Source organism: Anastrepha obliqua, chromosome 2 (assembly GCF_027943255.1).
Source record: "Anastrepha obliqua isolate idAnaObli1 chromosome 2, idAnaObli1_1.0, whole genome shotgun sequence".
In the NCBI taxonomy this organism is placed as follows: Eukaryota; Metazoa; Arthropoda; class Insecta; order Diptera; family Tephritidae; genus Anastrepha; species Anastrepha obliqua.
In genome coordinates this window covers 75,807,462-75,827,282 of record NC_072893.1, presented here as the reverse complement: position 1 = coordinate 75,827,282, position 19,821 = coordinate 75,807,462, and the positions used below count along the sequence as shown (strand labels likewise).

Here is a 19,821-nt window from a genome sequence, read left to right as displayed (position 1 = left end):
CAGTAGTCTTGCCTCTAATCGACATTTAATAGAAAGTTGCTAAAATTTAAGACCCCTAGAAATTAATTAAGAAATCTCAAATTTAGTAAACCAACATTTGTTTGTCCTTTCATTTTTTATAAGTATTAAATCCTCTCTCTCTGAATCCAATCGGTTGAAACAACACGTTTCTTGGGCCTACCATTAGATGAGTTAAGGGGGGAAACCGGTTTAGGAGGCCAAAATTTTGGTGTTTTTCGAGAATTGTTTGAACAAAGAAGGAATAATCAGAAATTGTTTAAGGATATTTTATTTATATTGTTAGGTACACTTTAAAATTTTTTTGAAGCTATTTCCGCGGGAGATAGTGGCGTTAGAGCGCGCTGTCCATGGACGATCGCCATCCGAGTGTCTTGCTGGTGGGAATTCCTGAAGCCGCAATTTTTCTCTGAACTCAACACCTATTTTTTTTATTAACAACATATTTCCTTAGAATATGAACCTAATTGTGGTAAGCAAATATTGAAAATTGCATGCTTTTGAGGCGCTTGAACACAAAGTAGTTTTTTTATACCATATTTTTTCATCTATTTTGCTTAAAAAACAATATTTTAAATAATAAAATAATCCCAGAATTAGGTTCATATAGATTAGAATTGAATAAAGAAAAAATCGCGAAAAATTTTAGAACGATTAGTCGATAGCTTTTTAAGCTAGAATGTCCACCAGTTGAAAAAAAGTAGTTTCGAGAAAAACGTTGTTCTAACTAACGCGTGCTACGGTGTGGAGCCGCCGGGCAGTCAGTTAAGCGCTCATAGAATCGGGAATAATGCGAATTTCGCTTTAAAATTTTTACCATTGAGTAGTTATACTAACGATATATGCAATCAAAAGAAAATCGATTTTTTGATCGATCTAAACCGGTTTCCCTCCTTAAACGATGTCGATCCGTGACTACGGCACACTTGCAGGGCCTGGTGAAGTGCTAAAACAACAATAAAGCTTCATCAAAATTCCAAGCTTTTTAATTAGGATTTGTAGGAACAATTTTGGTATTCATTTTCAACGATTTTAAATTTTAACACAATATAGAGCAAGTTTCAAGGCGTGAAATTCTCATTTTTTGATCATTTTTTTCCTGATGGTGCCACGCAATTTCTCCTTATAGGTTAAAAAAAAACGCCGTGCATTCGTTATATGGGAAACACGGTCAAGGAAAAAATTATATTGTAAAAATTCAACGCAATTTTTTACTACCTTCAAACTTACATTTTTTTATACTAAAACTTGCTAAGCATAAATTTTTTTAATATTAATTATTTTAGGATATGAATTGTTGAGCTTGAAACATTTTTGAATTTTCGCATAAAGTCTTAAATTTTGGTTTAAACTGTTTTTGGTATATAATGACCAGTGCTTTTATAAAAAATAAAAAAAATAGACAAACTGGAGAAAAATAGTTAAAATTGGCCAAAATATTTAGGGCTATAGAATATGTAATGAGACTTGGAATTGTACCACAGAAATAAAAAGCAGGATAGAAATAGCACGTAATGTTTTTTTTTTTTTTTTCAAATAAAAAGATACTAAGCAGCCACGGCCACAGCCTGAAAACCAAAATACGATTTGTAAAGTGCTGTGTTTGGTCGATACTTATCTATGCCAGCTTAAGGTATATGAATTGTGGATATATCGGTGAATTCTAAGAATACCGTGGACAGATCGTTTTATATAATATATAATGAGGTTCTACAAAGAATGAACTGTGATCGATAGCTGTTATCAACCATAAAGGGAAGGAAGACATCACACTTAGGCCATATCATTTAAAATCCCAAATACGAGTTGCTCTAACGGAACAAGGAAAAATGGAAGCAAGACGAGATATTGGTCGGAAGCGATTTTCATGGCTACGTAGCATTAGACCGGAATACACAATGTTAGCATACTCATTGACATGGGAAAGGACAGAGTCCAATACGCCGAAATAATCAAACACTTGTACGTTTTTTTGTTCTTGTTTTTAATTTTTTTTATTAAAAGTGTGTTTTACTCGTATGTATAATTTTCATTCAAAAATTAGTAAATATCAAAGATAACTTTATATGTTCACCTATAATCGAAACCGAATTGGCAACTGTAGTTCTAACAGCGAGGAAATTTCAAAAGTCTAATGGTGCCAGCACTCACCGACGTTAGCGTAGTCCCTTCCGTTGCCCGTAGGATACACAAAATTGAGAACAACTTGTGCTCATAGAAAATAACTGCTCTCCTTTGGTTACATATTTACACAATGCATCGATTTGTGTGTGTTTGTGTTTCGTGGTGTCGACACAATGTTGCCATTGATATTTCTGCTTACACACTTTTACACACACCCGTGTTATCATTTACAAATTTTCATTGTATAATAAGCCAAAGTCAAAAACCACCAAATGCAAATAGTTGATTTATCTATAATTAACATTACTCAACATTGTTTTTAAGTTATTTTAATAAAAATTAATTTTTTTCTAAATTTATTTTGTAAATGATTTCGAAATGTATTGTTTGGCAACACTGTGTGGTGAGAGAGCAATCAGCTGACACGGTTCTACGAAAACAATCGAAAATATCACGTCAACGATCTACGATACTACGAAACGGAACGGTGGTGATTTTTCATTCACATGGGGCTCTCAGTAGTTTCATCGTGTGAGCTGACTGGGGCCAACGTTTACATTGCTGAGGGTAAGAATCATAAGACCCAACGGGTTATTTTGTCGAAGCAAGGTGCACTAAACGGAAGGCAGCAGTAGGGCTGCAATTTTGATGTTTTCTATTTATTTGGTCTCTAAGTTGTCAAATTTTACTGTAAATTGTCAAATGACATTCTAAGGACCAATAGCAAAAACGAAATGCGTTGCTCTTGTCGTTTTTCCTCTATCACCTGTTTAATTTGCCTAGAGTAATGCCTATTTGGGGTGGCGAAGAAATTTGTATCACTGACATAGCGATTAATCTACGCGATTTTGACTTAAAGCTCCGCCCGCTGAAACTCGATTTCCGAAAATACATATAATATCGTTTCATCTGGAGTTGCCTTCGAACAGGTTGACGACATCGGAAACTTACGGTTAATTGAAGAAAATCCCACAAAATGCTTGCAAAATTTTAAATGTATTAATTTTGCCTCCAAACTTTGTGACACTACAAATTTATCACTTTTAGCGTTAATTTGACATGTTCGATTGCATTGTCAATAAGAAAATTAAAGTTCAACAAGGATTTAACATTTGAAATTTTAAGTTAACATGGAATATCCATTAAAGTGTACACACAAATACTCATATGCAACCGTTTGCCAAATCAGCAAACAGCTCAACAGGTGGTTTTGCGGTGGCTTCAACTTTGACATCTGAAATGGTTGAATGCCATTTTAGTTGGGCAGCAATCGAGTTGCCCAAGGAGAGGGCAAATAAACCAGGGTAAAGCCAACTCGTAAAAAAAAATTTGCCAAACTAAACTCCACACTCCTGGTTTACTGCCAACCCATCAATGCCATGTCATGATATATTTTTCGCTGGCAGAGAAAGCACTTGAATTGACCCACGAACCCGCTGCGGTATCCCAAGGCTGTTAATTATTAAACCAATTGGATTGAATGAACGAACGGATTGGTAGACGGCTGGTCAATATGCTTTGCCATACAAACGCTTGCCTTCAACACATCACTTTGAGCTGCATATGTACATGTGTATGCATACCCACCCACCTATCCACCGACCAAATCGGGGTCATCAGCATTTAAGTGTGTGGTACATACGTACATATGTCCCAATTGTCAGTGGAAGTAAGGAGACAGTTCAAAACGGTTTGCTTCTTAAGCTGATGTAGAATTTAACTGCGGACAAATTGCCAAAAACACAGTAAAAGTGAAGAAGGAAGACGTGTGATGGTATTTTCGGCACGAATAGGAGAATAACTATTAAAAAAAAGACTATTTTATTCATATACGTACAAATTGAAAAGTTAATATGAAGGAGAAATATAGAAGAGGCTAAAGGGCGAAAGAAGAAAAAATATTAAACTATTGAAGTTAAGACGAAACTAGTGAGGTGAAGCAGAAAATAATGAATACGAAATAAAAAGAAAAAAATAGTAACCAAAATATCAATGGATTTACAAGTCTGAAGTAATATTACGTACCTGCAAACGTTCACTGCCATAATTTATTAAAGGGTTTTGAAAATTTAAAATTATCTAAGCCTTAGTTCAAGTTTTAACTGAAAATCAATCATGGCGGTAATAAGACTTAAAATAAATAAAGAAAATGCTAAAGAGATTAAGCTAAAACTCCATAGCAAGTTTCCAGACGCTATGGATTTATTTAGTAATAAAATTTGTCAGCTGCAGAAAGCGCTGAAAGCCATAGCGCCTAAAACATTTTGTATGAAGTTCTAGTAGCTTTAGCGTTAAAGTGGCGGCGAATATTTTTTTGTGCTTTGTTTTTTGAATTTTTTCCAGCAGGACAATGAAATAAATCAAAAATTCTTTACGTTGCACTAGTCATAAACTACACCCAGCGAAACAAAAAATTCCGCAGTAATAATTTCACAAGATTTTGTTGTTTAACCGATTGAACATTTTTTTTATTCGTTATGTAATGGGCTCGAAATTTGCAGTGTAAATGCCGTGCAAAGCATTCTTGTAGCCATTTAAAGGTTAATTTGTCACGTAATAAATGTGTTTTTGAAAGGCTAAATAAATTATAACTAACCAAAATTACAACTTTTCTTTCATTCTTCGACTCGAATGGCTGCTATAATTTCATTATCGGATTGAAATGTAACTACTCGTAAAATAGCCGAGCAAATGAATATTAATAAGAGATCGGTAAATCGGTTTAAAAATAATAATTGGTTCAATTCCGCTTTAATGTTCCTTACATGGCTACCGATGCTACCGAAGGTAAAATTACACAGTACATTTGAACTAGTTTCTGACTAGTCCGGGGATGTGAAGTTTCGAGTTAGTGTTCCGTGTATGACCGTCACAGGTAAAAGTACCCATCACATTAAAACTAGCTTCGGACTAGTCCGAAAGTGCTGCGTTCCTCAAATGAATGTTAAGCCTATTATTTGGCACAATAAATGTTGTTAAAATTATACATCACAGTAAAACTAGTTTCGGCCTAGTCCGGAAGTGCTTGGTTTCTCTTAGCGTTCCTCAAATGAATGTTAAGCGTACTATTTGCAACAATCAATGTTGTTAAAAGTACACATCCCAGTAAAACTAGTTTCGGTCTAGTCCGGAAGTGCTTAGTTTCGCTTTAGCATTCATTGTATGAGGAACTAGCCGAAAATATTCTAATAATGAATATTCACATTACTGAATATTTCAATTTTAAATGCCAAATTTATAAATTATAACCTAAGTGAGTGGCATAGCCAACAGCAAAAAGCCAGCGGCAACTGCAACAGACTAAAGTAAAGGTAGGAACGGCCAGCCAGAAATTGTTAATTGAAATACTGCACTCGTAGAGTCGCTAAATTTTCACTGGAAATATGAAGCCGGTGTTTGGCTGAGCGGGCAAGCAAAAAGTATGCTTTTAAGTAGTCTGTGGAATACTGCATTTTTGGCACGGCATTACACAAAAGTTTTAAAATTTAATTATGTAACAGTAAAATCGTATAACGTTGAATTGTTTCTACTTGCATTGACTCTGCAACTAACTACGAATTTGTATTTAATTAGTTAAATAAATGAATTCAAGGCAAGCGTTAAAGCTCTTAGTGACTAAAGTGGCGTTAGGCTGTTGAATGAAGAACATTTAAGTAAACGGTTGGAACTTTTTTAAAACTACGCATACCTATTTACATAAAGTTTTGGATATTACGTGTTTGTGTATATGTGTGTGTGCGTGTAGGTATAATTACATTCAGGGTTTCAAGCTATTAGAATTAGTGGCTTGTGGTGAGTGTCGACAATGGAAGGTAAAATGCAAATGAGAAACAGCTAAAGTGCGTAAGCCAATAGGCTGCATTATTCTATATGTGCATGTGAATAGCTGTATGTAACTATGAGAATGTCTGTTGGAAAGCTGGAAATCAATGCAATAAAAATGCCAGCTGTAAAAGTATCATAAAAGGTGTTGTGTACTTTAGAGGTGGAGAACTTGTAAATGGCAACACTCTCTTCTGTGACAGCCGATTTTAGAGATCATCAGATCTCAAAAACAGATTTTAACCTGCTTAAACTTAACTTCTATCATCGTACAAAAAACATTTTCTACAATATTAGTTAATTATAGAATATTTTGAATGTGCTCATCTATTTATTTACATGAAGAGGCGACCGCTATTAGAAAAAAAACTTTTTCTTCTTTTTGGTCTTTCACCGAGATTCGAAACTCCGTTCTCTCTGAATTCGGAACCGTTCTCTCTGATTCGTCGATTCGGCCGCCGCTTAGTTTAGTAAAAGAAACAATCCCTCGACTAACCCTGACTTCATATGAAAGGCACTAGTTCGGAAGTAGTAGATTTCCTGCAATGTTTTAATGTCATCATGGCTATGTAACAGGCGGCAATGTCACATGCGTCGTTTACTGCAGCGCGCTATGGGGAAGCTAATACGAAACGACGGCATTTACCGCCATTGTTATCGACTGTCGAAACACATTTGGCATTTCAAATTTAGTATATTTGCATATATTTTTACACGCATACATACATACGCGTAATAATATAAAAGAAACCGCAAACAGCTGGAGCAAATAGCTAATGGGCTGGTGTTAATGATGCATAGAGGCAGGCGTGTGGAGTTGTCAGTATGTGTTTGTACCTCACCCAATCAATGACAACGAAGGGGTGAAAAAATGCATTATGCCATGCGGGAATAAGAATGCATATACGTACATGTACCTGTATCTAGATGACCATTGAAAAAGGTTATGAAAGTTGAAAGTCCTACCCCTAACTATTTTTTTTTTCTTTTTATGCGAAACAATATTTTCCTTTTTTTAGGTTTTTTAAAATTAACTAAGGAAATTAGCTAACATATAAATAATACAAAGTAAAATTTATTTTCCAAATATTTAAAATATGTATGTAGGTATATATGTATATCGTTAGAAAGTTTTTTATTTATAAAAATAAAAAAAAAAAAATTATTTTAAAAATATTATTTTAATAAAAAAAATAATTTTTTATTGTCATTACAACCCCTGAAATGTAAGAATCTGTCAATTTAATGGCCATAAAGTATGGAAATAATCGGCAGACTGAAGACCGTAGGCGATTTAAGGTTATTTGTAAATGGCTTTCAACAAATCACATATTGTACAGTAGAATTCCGATTACCGGATTCCAATTATCCGGACATTCGATTATCCGGATTTTTTTTCGTCAAAAAAAAAAAAAAAAATTTTTTATAATTTTTTTATGTTTTAACATTTTTTAAAGTTAAATTATTATGTAGTTTTAATTTTGTGATTGTAATATTTTTAATAAATTAAGTAATTTACCAAAAAACAAAAGGGCTTCGGAGATAAATTTTAATTGTCACTTGCACCAATGTTATAAAATAAATTACATATTTCTAAAAATATTTTTTCATTTAATAATAAATACATAATATTGATGAAAAGTAAACTTGAATTTCTAGACTATAATTTATTATTAATATTTTTTATATTATCTAAATTTTGAATGTGTAGAAACTATAGCATTTGCAAGTGCGTTTTTCGTCGAGTTTAAGAACGTTATCCCCTCCTCTGTAGATTTCACTTGACCGAGACGCATGCGGATACCGCGTTCTTCGGCGTGTACAAACTTGTATGCAAACAGCGGTTAAATTTTCGTCGCGTTTTCCAATCTTTATATATTTTTTATGTCTAAGTGATTTGTTTTAGTGTTTCGCGTACAGTTTTTGCGTAAAATGTCTTCTAAAAGAAAACGTGTTGTGCTTTCAATCACAGATAAAGTGAAAATAATTGAACAATTAAACAAAGGAGTGTCTAATAAATTTTTGGCTGAAACTTATAATGTAGGAACATCGACTATTTCGGATTTAAAGAAAAACAGTTCTGCAATTTTAAAATTTGCTTCTAATTTGCAATTTGAGGATGGAAGTCCATCTAGAAAAAATATGAAAACTGCTGAAAATAAAGAACTTGAACAGGCAATGTTTAAATGGTTTTTACAGCAGCGTTCAATTGGAAATCCTCTTTCTGGACCTATTCTTTGTGAAAAAGCAAAAATTTTTGCTGAGAAGATGGATAATTTGTCCGAATTTAAAGCGAGTGACGGTTGGCTGCGTAATTTTAAGGCTCGGCACGGCATTCGAGAGCTCGATTTGTGTGGAGAAAAGCTTTCTGCCGATAATACTGCAGCAGAAAAGTTTATTGAGGAATTTAAAACGAAAATTGAAAATTACGATCCTGAATTTGTTTTTAATGCGGATGAAACAGGCCTCAATTGGAAGGCACTACTTCGTAAAACTTTAGCTTCAAAGAGAGAAACAAGTGCTCCTGGTCACAAAGTTAGCAAAGATCGCGTGACAGTTCTTACTTGTGCCAATTCAACAGGCAATCATCGGCTTCCATTACTCTTAATTGGCAAATCCAAAAACCCAAGAGCTTTTAAAAACGTTAAAAAGCTTCCAGTTGTTTATAAAAACCAAAATAAAGCATGGATGACTTCTGCATTGTTTACGGAATGGTTTGATGACGTTTTTATTCCAGATGTTAAAAAGTATCAAAAGAAAATAAATAAAAAGGGGAATGTATTGCTTTTGCTGAACAATGCACCTACTCATCCTTCAGAAAGTTTACTTGAGAGAGAAAATGGTCGTTTCAAAGCTCTTTTTCTGCCACCTAATGTGACCAGTTTGCTGCAACCTATGGATCAAGGCATCATTGAATGCATGAAACGACTTTACAAAAAACAACTGCTTCGTAAGCTACTGTTAGCCGATGAAAATGAAGAAGGTACTCTAATATATCATAAAAACATTAACATAAAAGATTGCTGCTACATGGTAGCTGATGCATGGATTTCCGTAAAGGCGATAACTTTGAAGAGGGCTTGGAATAAAATAAATGGAATTTCAACACAACAGCAAATACAGGAAGAAAAAGAAAATGCAGAATTGAAGAACAACGAGGAAAGTGATAAAGATACTGATTCAATGTCTACGGAAAACCTGCACAATATTGTTACAAAAGTTCCAGGCTGTTCCGAGTGCAATGTAGAGGATATCGAAGATTGGTTACATTCTGATTCAATAGATCCTGGGTTCCAATTATTGAGTGACGATGAAATTATTCAGAGTACAAAAGAAGAATCATACCCAGTGGACACAGAAGATGACAATGATTCTACATTTGAATTAGAAGCTGGACCTTCTGCAAGTGAGGCGTTTGCTTGTTTTGAGACTGGCTTAAATTGGATGGAACGACAATCTGAATGCGACCATGTAGACCTTCTTGTCGTCAAGCGCTTGAAAGATCTAGCTGCTAAAAAGCGAGTTTCTTCATTAAAACAGCGTACATTGACAGAAATGTTTAAATAAAATTATTTTCTTTAATATCTAAAGTTAAATGAAGTAAAGTGAGTAAGTTCTTTTATTCTATTAAGTTATGATTAAGTAAAGCGAGTTTGTTCATTAATACACTTACATTGACAAAAATGTTAAAATAAAATTATTTTTTCAATAAAGTTACATATTTAATCTTACTTGCTTCATTGCTTAATAAGTAAAGTGATTTTAATGTTCTTATTAATGCTTTATTTCCCTATATATATAGCTTTTTTGGTCAAATCCGATTATCCGGATTTCCGATTATCCGGAACGAGTCTGGTCCCAATTGATCCGGATAATTGGAATTCTACTGTATTTATAAAAAAAAAACAAAAAGGCTTTGAGCTTCCATAACCTTTCTTCTGGAGTACCCTAATATACGTATGTAAATATGTGTGTCAACAAAATAGGTTTAGCACACATTACGAATATTATAAAAAGTTTTTGTTGCCACTGCGTGTTTAAACGCAGTTCGATGCACATTCAAATACAACCCAAAAGAACAAAATGAATGAAAATAAATAAAAAAAAAAAAAACAAATATAAGTTAAGAAATTATCAGGGGTGCAGCTAAATGATGCATTAAGCATCATAAAACATTTTTTTCAACGAAACTTATGCATTTATTACTCATTTATAGTGTGCAAATCTGTCTTTATTGTCTATTACTCTGATTCGAAATAGAGCTGTAAAATTTAAATAGTTCAAGGATACTTTCGACTGCACTGCAACTTAAATGTCTGCTGTTAAAATTGCTTTATCACCGCATTGCCCTCCAGACTTGTGCACTTTTCGAGCAAGCCATCCTCACACAGCTTTTCCCCAATTTTAAGGTCAGGACAATATGGTGGCCACCCGGTTAGTCTATTTTCATCACGATTTCAAGTACATTTAAGAGCTCTGTTAAGTATTGGAAATATCAACAGCAATAGTGGGCAACAATTGACTTTGCTTACACTTACGATGTGCTGGCAACAGATGGTTAACAGAGTTGCGTATATTAGCATGTAAAGAGAGCCGTGTACATATGTATATGTAGAAAATAAAAACAATTTTCGGCGTGTAAATTGTTCCATACAAAACTTATTTAAAGGTTCATGTTTAGTTTGCACAGTTCCATCTCTGGCTGCACCTTGGAAAAATTTTATGTAAAATACCTATCACTGTTAACTTAACATTTTCTGTTGCGTTACAGGAAATAAGTTAATGTTCTTTAGGACTTTTTACTACTATATTTTGAACATTTTCCTGGGAGTTTGTTAATTTAAATGCGAAGTCAAACTATAAATAGTTAAGTTCGATGGAAATATACAATTGGCGCAGCGAAATTTAGTTAGCAACATTTAGAAGGTGAGTTTGCGCGCATTGATACATATAAGAGCAAATGAGGACCCAGATATCGCGTCGCATTACATATGTATGTAGGTGAACCTTACATGGGAATTTTGAATAATGCTGAGAAAATATTTATTATTGCATAATAGCCATTTGCAATAATCCCCAAAAACCTAAAAGGAAAAATTATATTGTATTTGTTCTGAAAATTCAATAGCCTTAGGAGATTTGTGTTTCAAAACGAAAAAATGAAACGAATGCCATCATACAGCCATTGAATTCATCTGATTACTGCAATTTTTTTCTGTTCTCGCTGTGATCGAGTCAAAAAACCACTACAGCGAACCGACGACGGCTATACTGAAGTAGAGTTCCAGAAATGTTTCTAGAGCTGGATCAATCGCTGGCATAAGTGCATTGCAGTTGATTGGGAGTACTTTGAAGGCGATAATATAATATCACTTTTAAAGAATAAACTTGTATTTTACATTCTATGGGAAGATTCGATTTTTAAAGATATCTCGCTTCTCGAAAAAGCTACATATACAACTTTACAGTCATACTGAAGATAACTCAAACAGATATTAATTTTTGCATATGTATATGTATTTATTTCAAATAAGTTTACTGTAGGAGAACTACACGAATAACAATAGCGAATATTAAGCTATGAAGCAATCCGTGTGACAAAAACATGCTGTCATACCAACAACAACAATAGAACGTGTGAAATTGCTGACACTGCGCTTTGATGATACAGGCAAATTAGGCGATTTTTCACACTCAACGCGCTTGACGCTACTGGTTATTCGACACTCCAATTCAGAGCATATTTACTTATACTCGTATACTAAACAAAGGAATGTACAGGCGTGGTCATATAAATAGCACATTTAGGCTTTGAAAGCGAAGAGTTGATTATGTACATAAGTAATTATTTTTTATTGGGGAAGCAACATTAAAAATAAAAAACTTATTTACTTTTACTTCAAAACAAAAAAAAAAATGGTCAAAAAGAATTTCAGTTCCGATTTAATTTAAGAGAGCGTTGATAACTCACGAAACATAAATCGCACATCCTAAAAAATTCCTAATAAAAGCAGAAATAGTAAACAATTCAGATGGTTAAGTAATAATATTGTTTTACCAGATTAGTATTTTGTACTATATCCACCGTTTTTGATTACTTCTTCAAGCCGTCGCTCCATGCTTTCTACAAGCTTGTGGCATCCTTCCTTTGGAATCGAGTACCAAGCCTCCTCAACTGCGGCCCACAAATCATCAAACATTTTAAAATTTTTGTTAGCGATTTTGACCTTAACGTCTTTCCACAAAATTTCTATTGGATTGAGATCAGGTCTCTGCTCCGGCCAATCCAGTACATTAATTTTTTCTCTTCTGAGCCATTGCCTCACTGTCTTTGCAATATGCTTTGGATCATTGTGCTGCATAAATGTCCAATTTAATAGCATAAACTCAAACACAAATGGCTCCATTTTATTCTAGAGTATATCCAGATACTGAAATCTATCCATTTTACCAACCATGCGAACAATCGGCCCAAAAACATGCCAGGAAAAAACTCCCCAATTCATAATGCTTCCGCCGCCGTGTTTAATCACCCTTTTTGTGAACCTAGGATTTAGCGCTTGATTTTTTGGGCGGCGTATCTGGTCCCATCGTATTTATTTTGGTTTCGTCGGTCCAAAGTACGTTTTTCCAAAACTGAATAGATTTGTCTTTGTGGGCTTTTGCAGAGGCAAGTCGGTGTTTGATATGTCTTTTTGAGAGGAGCGGTTTTTTTCTGCTGAATCTTTCTTAACTAAATTAAAAGCATTATAAACCATTTTCCGAGAGCACATCATCATTTCAGCTAATTCTGCATAGCTTTTTCCGTTTTGACTCATACGGTATATCAGAGCTCTTTTTTCCGGCGTGCAATGTTTTCCACGTCCCATTTTTAGTAATTACTTTAAAATTTTATTTAAGAAACAAAATGTATACTTAAAATCGCTGAAACAATACTAAAGTTTTACTCTCCGCTGCACAAGTTATAATGTGCTATTTTAGTGTCCACTTCAAAACAGCAATAAACATAAATAAAATAGAACCCAAAAAATTCCATCGAAAAAAAAATGATAAATTCCTCGCATAAATGTAAGCTTAATAACGGTAATAAATGTAAACAAACAAATTTATTTGATCAAAGCAGAGTTCATAATAAAAACTTAACACATAAGGTTCACATTTGTCTATTTATCTGTCCATGGCTGTATATATGCGAGTGTGGCATGCTTAGTTGCCTGTTAGTGCAGTAATTCGAACGCTAAGAAGACTCGTGTAGGACTAGACCACTTTTTAAAAAATAAGTGCTGTTTCATCGAAGGCGTTGTGCTTATCACTGACGCCATTATAACCATTTAGGGGGTATTCTGGTCTAGACGCCTTAATTTTAGGTATTTTTAAAACTAAGATAAGCAAATATGAAACACATTTTTACTAACCATTTTTTTAATGGTTTTTATTAATATTGGAAAAGTATAAAAAAAAAATTCATAAAAAAAAAGATCGTGGAATTACAGACCGGCGGAGTGGCGGCTACATAAAAAACGGTACTCCGTGGTTGACATGATTCCAACCCTTGTAGTGATCTAAAACAAACAAATCAAAAAAATTCTTCATTAGTTAGGATGTCGCTATCGGATTAAGCCAAATCAAATAAATTAAAATAAAAATTCACAAAATGGCATCAACTTGAAAAAAAAAATTTTTTTGGACCCTCTTATTTTTACCTTTTCAAATTTAAAAAAAATACTTCAAGCTTAAAATTTTCAATAGACAGATGTATAATAAAAAATTATTATCAAACTTCAAAGGGATCGGTCAAGTAGAACTTGAGATATCATGACGACCATCTCAAAAAAAAAGTAGTTTTGAGAAAAAAAATGGATTTTTTCAAATTTCTAGACCAGAATACCCCCTAAAATCAAATACATGTCTTGAGATAGCATCTCTCTCTCTCTCTCTCTTTGATAATTAAATAGTTTTTTTCAATTTTTTAATTTTTTCCATTCGAATACCATAAATACGTTGAGCAACCCCGCGTAATTGGCACCTTACAGCAAAAGCACTATGCATAAGCACTTAAACCAGCATCATTAATGATCACTGATGCCGTGTTTTGTGGCAATTTTGCTGTGAAAATGCTTAGCCAGCGAAATTCACGATTTTTGGTTCCTTCGCCGCCTTTATTCCATGCCATGCAATTTCGCAATTCCAATGCAGCAAAACCATGTTACACCATTTATATTCAATTCACTAGAATTAAATTCGAATAGCTGTGAAGCTGTTTATTTGTCTCTATGGTCGTATTAATTTCCTTTTCTTTTTTTTGCTTTTACATTCCACCAACTAAAATTTTCGATCGGCTCCCTATCCACATCTAACTATTATCTAGTGAGTTTTGATTCTAATGATATCGGTATTTGAATTTTGCATTTTGAATTTTGAATTTTACATGCATATGTATTGTACAAACATATTTTGCATTATATTAGTGTCCACGATTGAAATGCATTTTGGTTGGTTGGCTTACTGTTCAGTTAGACTGTTAGTGCGTTGTTTCAATTGGCTTCCCCCTGTGGTGTAGTGTTTAACTGTATGTGGTACGTAACATAACGAATCCTTGTTTTCCAATCTCAGCCTTCCACCGCTGTTGCCCCTCCACGCTCATTGAATATATTTTGGAAATGTTATTTCAGCTTGGTTATTTTGATGAGAATACACATACATACATATGTACATGACTAAGTGTAGATGGGCGTGCAGCTAAACTGCTACAAATGTTTGTTCGTATGTAAGCATGTGTGTTGGTGCACTCATTTATAAATTCTTGCCACAATTTCGTAAATTATTCAATGGGAAAAGCGGCTAAATAGTACCATTTTGTACTCACACATATGCACAAATACGAGTATGTAAATGCATACACACAAATACTAATTTGCCAATGTTAGTTTACATATGTATGTGTGTATGTATGTATATGCATGCACTCATATATGTTTATATGAATGCTCGCTTTGAAAATTTGGCAACATTTGGGAATTGGGAATATAAATATTAAATTAGTAATTTAATATTGTTGTTGTTGTTTTTTTGTTTTTTGGGTAGAGATCTATGCCTGGGACATTTTCATAATGTTAATTTTGCCTTTTAAAGGTATTTTATGGCAGTGGTTACCCAACTGAATATTCATAATTTGTTCTTTTACATGGACACAAAATGTTTGCATAAACGTGAGTATGTGTGCTTTTCTATGTATACGTATTTATGTGTGTGTGTAATTGTTTAATGGTATTTTCCATTAATGGCACACAACCTGATAACTGTGTCATAAAACAATTATTTGGTTCCCATTGGGGATTAAGGAAATATTAAGTGACCTTAATTGCACGGTGTAAAAATCAACATGAATGCGTTGAGTATTTATTATTTAATTTTCTTCCGGATAGTCGGTAATAAGCGGTTATGTCTGATTGTGGCGCGATAAATTAGGGCTTTTTTAAGAATTTTTTTAACAAAAAGCTCATAATAATAATAAATAATTTTCATAAGAAAACCATTTTCACTGAAATTACAAACACTGAACGTAATTTGTTGAATTTTTTATCGAAATGTTAGATGCAGTGAAAAGTTCGGATTGTTTTCGGCCAGAAATCTACAATGAGGCATATGTATTTCCCCAGCGAGAAATCGAGTTAAAAAGTCATACTGTAGGGTGATTTAAAGATGATATTACGTTTCAACGAAATAATTTCAACGTTTTTCGATATTTTTATTTATTTTTTTTTTATTTGGTGATGCTATTTGTGTGCTAAGGTGCTCAAAAATAAAGGCAAAAAATGAGAAACTGCGATGTATTCCTCGTTTTTCTTAACGGCAAATGAGAAATGTTAAAGCAGGCGGTTAAAAAAATGTGTGCTGTTCATGGACCCAATACATTATCAAACAAAGTAGTAAAGTAAATACCGATTCCAACGATTACTTTTTGGTAACATGGACGTCGATGCAAAGGCAATCTGTGGTGGACTAATGTAGGCAAAAAATGTTGACGAAATCATGGAAATCGAGAAGTCGAGCCGGCCTATGAGCACTTATTCTATCGCTAAAGAATTGAAAAGATGTAAGTCAGAAAACTAATTTAAAATATAAATAATGAGTGATAATTTTTGATCAATTAAATGTAACTCGATAAATGACTTATAAAGGGTGATTTTTTAAGAGCTATAGGAAAGTTTTTCAAAAAAACACACGTAAAATTCAGAAAAACGCATGAAATTTTTATTTAAATCGATACTACAGTCCATATAATATAATTTAATGTTTGAAGATTATTTCATGCAAATGTTGACCGCGACTGCGCTTCAAATGATCCATCCGCTTAGTCCACTTTTGACATACTCTTTCCAATGTTTCGGCCGGTATCTCACATATAAATGCTTTAATGTTGTCTTCCAATGCACTAATTGAAGCAGGCTTGTCTGAATAGACATGAGCTTTAACATAGCCCCACAAAAAATAATCTAAAGGCGTTATGTCGCACGATCTGGGTGGTCAATTGACAGGTCCCGAACGTGAAATAAAATGTTCACCGAACTCGCCTCTCAATAAGTTCATTGTTACGCGTGCTGTGTGGCATGTGGCACCGTCTTGCTGAAACCACATGTCACGCAAGTCAAGCTCTTGCATTTTGGGCAAAAAAAAGTTCCCAGTTACTTACGATCCACAGCATCTTTGAAGAAGTACGGTCCAATGATACCTCCAGCCCATAAACCGCACCAAACTGTGACCTTTTCTGGATACATTGGTGAGCTATTCTTCTGGCTGATCTTCACTCCAAAATCGACAATTCTGCTTATTTACGTACCCATTCATCCAAAAATTAGCTTCGTCGCTAAACACAATTTTTCGACTTTAAACTTTCTTAACAGAACACGCATTTTTATAATAAAATTCAATGATTTGCAAGCGTTGTTCCTTTGTAAGACGATTCACGGGTAATTCATATTTCGGTATTCATATTTTAATGAAGTATGCATTTACTTAGCTTAGAGATCAAATATAATGTACAAGTATATAAAAATTTTATAGTTATATATTTTATTTATTTATATATCTATAGATTGTCTATGTAAATAAGTGAAATATTCGTTTGATTTGATTGTTAATCACTTGGCGCTATTTGCTGTGTAGCACATGTTCACATATTTATAAAAGTTAGAAGCTAATATTTTTTTTGGTTTAATTAAAAAAAAAATAGTTTCCATATCTCTAAAGGAAACACCCATTGCATCACATATAACGTATTTTATATTGCAACAGAGTAGCGACTTCCTTTCGCACTACTGCACTTTGTCAATAAGAACAATAATATGTGTACATATGTATCTTAGGTACGTGTGTACACACGTACGCCAACGCAGGATACTCACATTGTGACTGCCTTGAATTGCGGTTGCAAGCAGTTGCTCGTTCCTCACATTTGATCCTGTTTCTTGCAAATACACTTTGTCGTTGATGCTGAAAGCAATCCATTTTAAATAACAAATGTGGCTGTATAAACCACTAAAATACAAATAGGCACCAAAAATACATTTCCTACAAGTTTGCACCAATAAACAAGCGCCAAAAAGTAGGCAGTGTTATTTCTCACTAGAAATTATTATAACAGCCACAAGGAAAAACTCAGGAAAAGTGGCCTAAAGTGTATCTAAGATATATATAAGGTATAGCTCTCTCTCTCTCCTTTTTCTCTACGTTATATCTTTTTTCTCTCTCGCGGAACGAAAATGCCCAAAACGTTGCATGGCCTCGAAATTTTACTCTCCATTCTCGCTCGTCCATCGACGCCTAAAAAGTTTCACTTCAAAAATTGTATTTTATCTCAAGAAGACAAGTACATCTTGAAGCACTCTATTAAAACTGAAAATTATTGTTAGTTTTTTGTTTCGTAAACTAATATATTTTTTTTAAACTGAACGAAAAATAAGAATTTTTTTCAAAAAATTACACTCTTCGCTATCGATTTTTGTAAGCTTTATGAATTAAGAGCGAAATACGGCCCAATCCACAAAGAAAATTCAGTTAAAGAAATGCGGTGAAGAGGAATGACATGCCCAAACCGACTGTTCTCTTAGCAACAAATACTCTTATTTACGAAAAAAAGGAGAAAAGCGCTGTAGGCACAAACGAAAATTTGTCCAATAAGACGCTGGTATCGAAAAAGATAAATACTTCTATCGCATTCTGCACAAAATATTCAGTCGCCCTTCAAAAACCAAAATAAATAAATTATATATACTGTGAGCGTCAAAATAAAGTGTACAAAGCAGTTTGTTATAATATGGATCTTATTTCAGTCTTTTCATGTTTTTTAAATTAGTATTTGATTCTCTACTAATTACTAGAAAACAACAAAAAAATAAATTACAACAACAAAAGTTGTAAGACAAAAACAAAATTTAGTGCATATTTTACGCGTCGAAATAAAGTGTACAGAGATATAGGTATTTTACAAAAATGATATCGATTTAGTATTTTGTTGACTTACCTTTTACTTTGATAACAGAAGACAGTCTTCGGGGCATCGACTCAGCTAATTGTTTTGGCACGTCAGATGAAATTTTATCCCACTCTTCCTTTATAGCGAGTTTCAGCATATCCTTATTGGGGATTGTCCTTTTCCGGATTTGGTAGTCTAAATGCTCCCACAAATGTTCAATAGGGTTTAAATCCGGTGACTGTGGAGGATGATCCAATGTCTTAGGAGTACGATAAAGCAGCCATTGGTTTACTATTTTTGCTGTGTGCTTGGGATCATTATCTTGTTGAAAGATCCAAGATGCCTGCAAGTCTAATTTCTGCACACTGGTTAGTAAATTATTTTGTAAAATATTCAGAAAATCTGTTTTGTTCATGGTACTTTCAATAAAAACCAAATTGCCAACTCCTCTTGCCGCCATACATACCCACACCATCACCGAACCCCACCGTGCTTAACTGTGGTTATCAAATTTTGGTCGGCATACTCTTTATTTTTGGTTCTCCAGACTTTAACCGGTTTTTTCTGCTCAAGTACCTCGAACTTACTTTCATCGCTAAACAGGACATTATTCCAGAAAGAAACATCCCGATTTTCGTATTTTTTTGCGTAATCAAGACTTTTTTTTGATTAACTGTCGATATTGCCGGATTTTTTTGTGGGAGACGACCATGTAACCCATTTGCGTGCAACGCTCGACGTATTGTACTGGCACTTACGCTAGTATCTGATGCAGTTGAAACTTCTTATGATATTTTGACCGCACTTTGAAAGGGATTTTTCTTCACATCACCTTACTTCAGTCTCATTTAAAATTTTTGGACGGCCTGCACCGGGGCGATTTTCTACTTTGCCGAACTTTTTGTATTTGTCAACAATTTTTTTCACAGCTTCTGTTGGCTTCTGTTGACAATAGAGCCAATTTCACGAAAGGTTTTACCCTCATTGCGAAGCTGTAGTACCAGTTCTCTAACAGTCGAAGTTTGTTTACCCATTATTAAAAAAAAAATAATAGAATTTAATTTACTGTAGACAAAAACTTTTCACTCTGCCGATCGCAACCAATTAAAATACAATATGAAAAAAGTTGCTTTGTACACTTTATTTTGACGCTCACAGTATATAAATACAAAAAAATACCATCCCATCCACATCATCAAAACGGCTGACTACACAACTATCGGACACGTTGCCCAAAATATATACTTACTTACATAGCCCATCAAATCTGCGTGCACCTTACGAATATTTTTAATTTGATTACAGCACAGTATTAATTTATAGTTGAAAACACATTTTATTTATTTATGCTTTCATTTCATTCATAATCAATTTAAAAATAT

General features: G+C 33.8%; 1 protein-coding gene across 1 annotated transcript; it reads left to right on the top strand.

Annotated features, from left to right (window-relative positions):
- The first annotated feature begins 8,652 nt into the window (after positions 1-8,652).
- On the top strand, positions 8,653-9,531 carry LOC129238215 (jerky protein homolog-like). Its single transcript, XM_054873256.1, has one exon. The coding sequence runs from the start codon at positions 8,653-8,655 to the stop codon at positions 9,529-9,531; it is 879 nt and encodes a 292-aa protein (XP_054729231.1).
- The last annotated feature ends 10,290 nt before the right edge of the window (positions 9,532-19,821 follow it).